The 8,238-nt window shown below is 39.9% G+C and overlaps 1 protein-coding gene across 1 annotated transcript in view; it reads right to left on the reverse strand.

Annotated features, from left to right (window-relative positions):
- Positions 1-1,127: 1,127 nt before the first annotated feature.
- Positions 1,128-8,238, reverse strand: part of Atad5 (ATPase family, AAA domain containing 5) — a 45,937-nt gene continuing 38,826 nt past the window's right edge. The window contains exons 20-23 of the mRNA XM_013347014.2: positions 5,039-5,217; positions 3,757-4,574; positions 2,840-2,998; positions 1,128-2,563 (exon numbers count right to left, since the gene is read on the reverse strand). Of these exons, the coding sequence (XP_013202468.1) occupies positions 2,485-2,563; positions 2,840-2,998; positions 3,757-4,574; positions 5,039-5,217 (1,235 nt within the window). The 3' untranslated portion in view covers positions 1,128-2,484. The remainder of the gene's footprint in view (positions 2,564-2,839; positions 2,999-3,756; positions 4,575-5,038; positions 5,218-8,238) is intronic.

Raw genomic sequence — 8,238 nt, forward strand, 5'->3', positions numbered from 1 at the left:
ATAAATAAATTTAGGATGGGCTATGCTGGTACATGCCTTTAAACCCACTTGGGAGGCAGAGACAGTAACTTCTGGAATTTGGGACGATTGGTCTACAGAGTGAATTCTAGGACAGCCAAGGCTACATAGAGAAACCCTGTCTGGAATAAAAATAAATAAATTAAAAAATTAGTAAGAGGCCGGGCGATGGTGGCGCACGCCTTTAATCCCAGCACTCGGGAGGCAGAGGCAGGTGGATCTCTGTGAGTTCGCGGCCAGCCTAGCCTACAAGAGCTAGTTCCAGGACAGGTTCCAAAAAGCTATGGAGAAACCCTGTCTCAAAAAAAAAAAAAAATTAGAGGAAGAAGAAGCTGAGCGGATGGTTCCACCTGTAACCTCTGCACTCAAGACAAGGTTGTGTGAGGTCAGTTTAGGACTATAGTGAAATTCTGTCCCAAATTCTCTCCCTTCACCCCCCCCCCCCCGCCAAAAAAAGGAGAAAAAAAATCCAGGCGGTCAGGTTGGGGCTGTAGGCTGGTAGTAAACTGCTTGCCTAGGTATGGGAAAAAAACCTTCTATCAAGCAACAAACTCCACCCAGCCATGGGCTAATTAAGGAGGGAGTCTGGATAACTTGAACAATTTTATGTAATTATTTTATATTGGTTCATCAGTTGTTGATGGTCAGAGTCCCTAATAATAAAACACCTGGCCAACAGCTAAGCAGCTCCAGTAGACACTGCACGGCAACACAGATACAGACATTTGAAAGCTTCAGGACCTGGAGAGATGACTCGGCAGTTAAGAGCACTTGCTGTCCTTGGAGGGGTCCAGGGTACAGTTCCCAACCCCCACAAGGTAGGCAGCTCACAACCATCCTTACTTAACTCGTTCCAGGGTATCCAATGGCCTCTTCTGGTCTCCTTGAGTACTGCAAGCATGTGGTACACAGACATACATGCTGGCAAAACATTATACATGTGAAAAACCAATCTTTAAAAAGCTTTGAGTATATTTTCTTGTTTGACAACCTAAGTTATAGCATTTATCTGAATGCATTCAATATAATGTACATTAAGATGATAGTAACTTTAAATACCACTTACAGCTTTTAGATTTAACTTTTAATTAGATTAATTTGCTAATTATACAAAAAAGGTAGGTTGAACAAGAGGTAAAAACATATCTTCACATACATTTGTAAACAGGTATGCACCTATACTTTAAAAAAGTACAAAACTAGGATCCTTAACTTTTGAGTTAAAAAATAATTCATCAAAAAATGTAACCTGAATGTTATGTTATTATACAAGTATGTGTAATATGAAGCAATTTTAAACATACCTGATTATCTGACTATAAAAATAACATTAAGTAAAATGTGACATTTTAAAATCTTGCCACTAAAGTAAAAATACACAAAAAAGCCCAAAAACCAAACAAACCCCTGAAAACACAAAAACTGATGACATTCCTGCGTAGTCCCAGGAAGCTGAGAAAGGAGGAACATGTAATTCTGGAAGTAGTTTAGAGGCAGCATAAGCATTATAACCAGACCTTGTCATCTCCAAAACAGGGTGGGAGGGTCTAGCTCAGTGATGAAGCATGCCTGTAGCATGTACAGGCCACGGTTTGTTCTGTAGCACGGCAAATAATTACAAAAACGAGACTCTGTATGTACTAAGACATAGGACACTTGCCCACAACACAGAAGACCCCGAGTTTATCCTTAGCACCACAAAACCCAAAACCAAACTTAAATGGAAACAGCTGCTAGGCATAAACCCCATGGTAGATGCCTTCATTATTTCTTCATCAACAACTTGTCCAGAACAGATAAATTAATGTCATTACATTTATAAAGAAAACATGATATAAAATGTACAATGATTTGGGTTGGTAAAATGCACAAGACTACCTACATGGGGTGATAGGAAAGGTTTATGAAAACTAGAATTCAGAATGCTTTTCTTTGCCAACACAGATGATTCATTGATTCAGTGGTAAAACATGCTGGAGGAGGGCACAAGATGTAAAAGCAAGAGGAAGTACAACCCTTTCCAAAATATTCATAACTTTATTCCTAGCACATTTAAAAATTATTCTGTATGTAACTCTGTTTTATACTGTGTAACAGTTAGGGACCGCAGGCTAGGTGCTTCCTATTTATGGTGGCTCTGATGCTGACGAGCAGAGGAAGGGAACGAGGAAAGGGAAGATTACAGTGAGCTCAGCACCGACACAGCTTTAGAAATCCACAGATGGTTTACACAAAGAGAAAGCATACCAACCAAGCGAAAACAGGTAATACAAAACATTCAGAAAAAAATATTACAATCATATATACAGTTTGTAACCCAATTTTTTTCATTTTAAATAGTTGAACCACAAAAATACAAAGTTTTAAAAGTTACATTAAGAGAAATAATCTCTTCTTTAAAGTTACCATATTCTAGTGTGTCTTAAGGACCACATCATCTGTACAGGACACTGAAGACGAGGAGCATCAAGGGAAGTCTGCGGCCAAAGCAGTCACAGCCTCTTCTGGGATATCAAGATGAATTCCTTCAAAGTAGTGCAGAAACCTGTCAAAATTATAAAAACAATTTAATAGCAGTATTTTCATTACCGTGAACATATTTATTAGTCTTGACATATCTACCTAAAACACTACTTTTTTTTTTTTTTGGTTTTTCGAGACAGGGTTTCTCTGTGGCTTTGGAGCCTGTCCTGGAACTACCTCTGTAGACCAGGCTGGTCTCGAACTCACAGAGATCCGCCTGCCTCTGCCTCCCGAGTGCTGGGATTAAAGGCGTGCGCCACCATCGCCCGGCTACTTTTTTTTTTTTTTAAACATTTACCTTCTTTTATTTCTCCCTTGTTCCTTTAGCTTCTCTGTCCGACAAATGTTCCGAAGAGTTGGTAGGTAGTCAGTTATACTAGCTTGCTTATTACCCACAGTCAGAAGAGACCGACTGGAAAGCACTCTTTTAATGACTGCCATCCTCTTGTCAGCATTGCTACAAATTAAGAGAAAGGATAATTTTTTTTTTGTATTTGTACATAAAAATGTAACAACCCCAAATTTAGCTAGTGTTTCTGCTTCTGGTCTAGACCAAATGACACTTCTAATTTGCTGTCAACAGCATCAGTCACTCTATATGCCCAGACTGGCCTAGAACTCTACATAGCTCAGCCGGACTTCAAAATCAGTCTCCTACCTCAGTCTCTGAGTGCTGGGATTAATCTTGCATCACCACTTTCACCTCTATATTGACCTTTTGTTTACAGATAGGATCTCATGTAGCTGGGGCTGGCTTCAAACTCTTGATCCTTTTGCATCCACCTCCCAAATGCTCTGATTACCAACATGTGCCACCATGCCTAGTGTCACATATCTTTTATATATATACTTATTTATATACGTGTGTGTAGTGTCACATATCTTATGGCGATCTTTTACCTGTCACAACTCTGAACTCTTTTGATACCTACCAGTTTCCCCCCAATTTTTTTTCTTCTGATACAAGGTTTCTCTTTGTAGCGTTGGCTGTCCTTGAACTCTGATATCCACCTGCCTCTGCCTCTGTATTGGGATTAAAGTCTTGCACCACCACACTCACTCATTCAAGCTAGTTATCTTAGTAATCTCGATGTATATGAGAAGCTATATTAACACTAAGTGTTCCCCATGATCAATAGCCCAGAATTTTACATTAGTAAGAAGAATCCCTGCCACTGATTACTGACAAAACAGAAGGTAACAAATAAAACTTACTCCAGATTAGCTGCCGACAGGTGGAAGCACACATCACTGCACCTTTGTGAAACACAGAACGTGAGCTCACTGACTGAATCTCTTCCTAAGTGCTTGCATGAATTCAAGGACTCCAGTGCTTTTGAAATGGTAGAAGAACATTTAGTAAAGCTGAGAGCTTCTGCCGTTGCTTTTAATTCTTCAGATCTCTGAGGACCCCACCCATCTCTACTCTCAATACTAAACTCATCACAAAGTCCACTTTTAACCTTTCCGCTTGTCCAGCAAAAAGGCTTTCTACCCAGTTCATTCTGTTCCCCTGCATCTCTTAGAACAGCATCTAAGAAGGACATGTTCTCCATGAACTCAGCGAGAGAATTTAAACAGTGAGAAATGAGCACAGAACACTTCCCTGCTGGTGTCTTAGGAGGTCGAGGCACAGAGTCAGATGTGAAACCTTTGTTATGTGTCTGTGTCTCTTGGTTGCCTTCTCTGTCTCTGCTTGTGAGGTCTTCTAAAGCTGAGAAAGGAACAGGAGATAAGCTAGTCAGTTCATCAGAAAAGTCCAGTCCAGTGTCAAATAAGTCACTGTCATCTAGGGTCACCATCTTTTTCTGCTTCCTTTTCTGTGATTTTTTTAATGACTGATCTTCTGACTTCATCCTGGGAAGATTGTCCATGCTTCCTGGTGCACTGGCCTCTGTAGTCACTGGGATGACAGTGACCGGCAATGGCAGGATGAACTCAAGATTACTATATAAAAGATCTATGTTTTGCATGTGGAATTCAGTGAGGAGCTGGATGAATTTATGCCATTCTTCCTTGGTTGTGATCTTGTGCTGAAAAGCAATTTTGAATAAAAAGATGTTTTAAGAACCTACCCTTAGGAATATTCCCACCCTTAGGAATACAGACTTGTCCCTATGTATATCTATCTTTTATCTATTTTTTAAAAGATTTATTTATTTTATGTATATGAGTGCTCTATCTGCAGGTATATCTGCAAAATCAGAAGAGGGCATTACCATGTGGCTGCTGGGAATTGAACTCAGGATCTCTGTAAGAGCAGCCAGTGCTCTTAACAGCTGAGCCATCTCTCCAGCCCTTCATACTTTTAAAGCTATGCCTATGCACCATTTATCAACACAATCAAATGAGTTAAACTCTCACATCTAACATCTAGAAAATGTTATGTATATTTTAAGTTGAACCAATATTCAAAACACAGGTATTATTGTATGGTGAAGCCTGGTAAGATAGACAGGAACATGAATTCAACATTTCACACAGATATGGAAAATACCTTTAAAAATGAAATTAAGTCTTGAGATGGGGAGGCAATGTTTTTGAGTCCAAACAAAGCCTCTGCACAGCCGGTGTCACATTTGGGGAGGGCTATACGGTTCCTTCTGCTGTTTTTAGAGTTAATTTTTGGATCACTGCCATCTTCAGAGCAAACTGGTATATTTCTGCTATTTCCTTCTAAAAAATTAATAAAGACAAATCTTAGACGAATTTATCTTAAATGGACTGTATGAAAGAACGCACAAATTCTGAAGACGTGCTCCTGCCTGACACCACCTGACCTTCACTCTATGCTGTTCTCCGACACGTGCTCACCTCATTACAATGTAGTCCATTACTTGAAAAATACTTACGTGAAATGATTCAAGCCTATCTTTTATTTATTTATTATTTGATGTTTACACCAGAGCTTTATTGTTTAACTGAGGCAGGCCTCACATTTGCAATGTAGGCAAGAATAACCTTGAACTTTCTTGTGTGTGTTTGGTGGCCAGACACATTTCAGGAATCATTCCTTTGGTATCCAACCTTGAACATCTGACTCTACTGTCTGAGGGAGAGCGCCATCACATACATCTACCAGGACATTTTCCCCATGTTTTATTATCATATTGATCTTTTGAGAGCTTGTTAAAGTTGCCAGCTTACACTGAATAAAAAATATGGCTTGGTCTATTCTGAAAAACAATGTTTAAATTTTTAACTAATTAGAGAGAAAAATGACAAGGAATTAATGTTTAAAATTTCATATTACTTTAAATTTTTTCTTTTATTGTCTATTCCCTTTGGTTTTATGTGACTATGTGCACAGCAAATATCCCAACAGAACTATGACTGGAGAAGGGCACACACAAACTAGCAACTTCCCCTGGGAAGAAGCATGGCTGACGGGTCCTGAAAATACAGGATCTGGAATGGAGAAAGTAACAATAATTGCTTGTGCCATTATCAGGTCACAACAATAACTGAAGAGTAGTAGAAACTAAAAATATTCATGTGAGAAAAAAATTTCTAATACCAAGTTCTTAGGAAAATTAGAATTATAAACTATTAAATATAATACAAAGAAATACAAGCTGGGTGTGGCTGCACATGCCTAGGCTATATGTGATCCTGTCTAAAAACAGGGCCAGTGAGAAGAACTTGCTACTAAACTGACAACCTGAGTTCAGCGCCCCCCCATCCCCCGCCAGGGTAGAAGAGAACTGACTGCTACATGTTGTCCTCTGATCGCCACACCACCAATAAATAAATAAATGTGTACATGTAATTTAAAAGATAAAAACAGAGCTGAGTGGCGGTGGCACACATCTTTAATCTCAGCACTAGGGAGGAAGAGGCAGGCAGATCTCTGTGAGTTGTAGGCCAGCCGGGGCTACAGAGTGAGTTCCAGGACAGCTAGGGCTACACAAAGAAAACCTGTCTTGCAAAACCAAAACAAACAAACAAGTAAGTAAATGAAATAAAAAAGCAAGCTGGTGGTGGCGGCAGTGCGCACCTTTAATCCCATGACTCAGAAGGCAGAGGCAGGCGGATCTCTGTGAGTTCAAGCCAGCATGGTCTACAAAGCAGGTTCCAGAAAAGCCAGGGCTGTTATACAGAGAAACCCTGCCTTGAAAAACCAAATAAATAAAAATAAAATACAATAAAAACCAAAACAAAGGGCTAGAGAAATGGCTCAGTAGGTAAAGTGCTTGCAAGCATGAGGACCTAAGTTTCTAAGTCCAGCACACACATTAAAAAAACTCTAGGGGAGACTGAAGAAATCACAGGTGCACGCAAACATGCATATTCCACTCTCACAGACAAAAGATACGAATAACCCCCGCCTCAGGAATTTACACTTAAATACAATCACAAAAAAAGAATGAGATACAGCTATCCCAGTACAAAGGTCACTAATATATTTTGTTTGCTTTGATCAAGGTACTGTCTCCTATAGTCTAGGCTGAACTCAATGTAGCCAAAGATGACCTTTACCTCTTGATCCTCCTGCCTCATCGCCCAAGTGCCAGGAGTACAGAAATATGACACCACAGCTAGCATTAAGTATGTTTTTTATAAGGGAAAGAAGGAAGTTGCTAAGTGGTAACTATAGTTCTGTAAGAAACTCTATGTCCATAAATGTACATGCAATAGTTTGGAGTGTTTTTGAGATGGGTCTAATGCAGTCCAGGTTACTCTAAACGCACTATGGAGACAAGGATGACCCTCAACTCTTCATCCTCTGGTCTCCATCCCCCAAGTACTGTCAGAACTAATCTCATATTGACTTCTGAAGCTACTGAGAGCTTAAGAAGCGTGATTAAAAAAAAAAAAAGTCTAAGGACTGTAGTGGGTATTTCTCTTTTCTTGCTGAGAGACTGCAGAACTAGGGTCACAGACAAGTAACACAATACTGACCTTGAAAAACCGTTTTTCCCTCTTGTATTTTTGTGAGTTCAATCCATTTGCACTTTTCTGTTGCTTTGTTTTTTGGGAGAAGATGTTATAAAGCCCAGCCTGTCCTTGAGTTTATTCTAAAGACAAGCAAGGCCTTGAATTTATGATCCTCTTGCCTCTGCCTCCAGACTGCTAAGATTACAGGTGTGAAATACCACACCTGACTGTTTACTTACACTCAATGTTTTTATTTTTATTTTTTTTATTTTTTTATTTTTTTTTGGTTTTTCGAGACAGGGTTTCTCTGTGGCTTGGAGCCTGTCCTGGAAGTAGCTCTATAGAACAGGCTGGTCTTGAACTCACAGAGATCCGCCTGCCTCTGCCTCCGGAGTTCTGGGATTAAAGGCGTGCGCCACCACCGCCCGGCTCAATGTTTTTATTTTTTAAAAAATATTTAATTATTTATTAAGTATACAGTATTCTGTCTGCTTGTATGCCTGCAGGCCAGAAGAGGGCATCAGACCTTATTTCAGATGGTTGTGAGCCACCATGTCATTGCTGGGACTCAGGACCTTTGGAAGAGCAGGCAATGCTCTTAACCACTGAGCCATCTCCCCAGCCCCACTTAATGTTTTAAAAACCAGCATAGCTAGCCACTTAATTTAAAAATTTAAAAACTGATAGAGTATATATTTAAGAATGTGGTCCTGCCAGGAGGTGGTGGAGCATGCCTTTAATCCCAGCACTCGGGAGGCAGAGGTAGACAGATCTCTGTGAGTTCGAGGCCAGCCTGGTCTACAAGAGCTAGTTCCAGGA

Source organism: Microtus ochrogaster, chromosome 7 (genome assembly GCF_000317375.1).
Source record: "Microtus ochrogaster isolate Prairie Vole_2 chromosome 7, MicOch1.0, whole genome shotgun sequence".
In the NCBI taxonomy this organism is placed as follows: Eukaryota; Metazoa; Chordata; class Mammalia; order Rodentia; family Cricetidae; genus Microtus; species Microtus ochrogaster.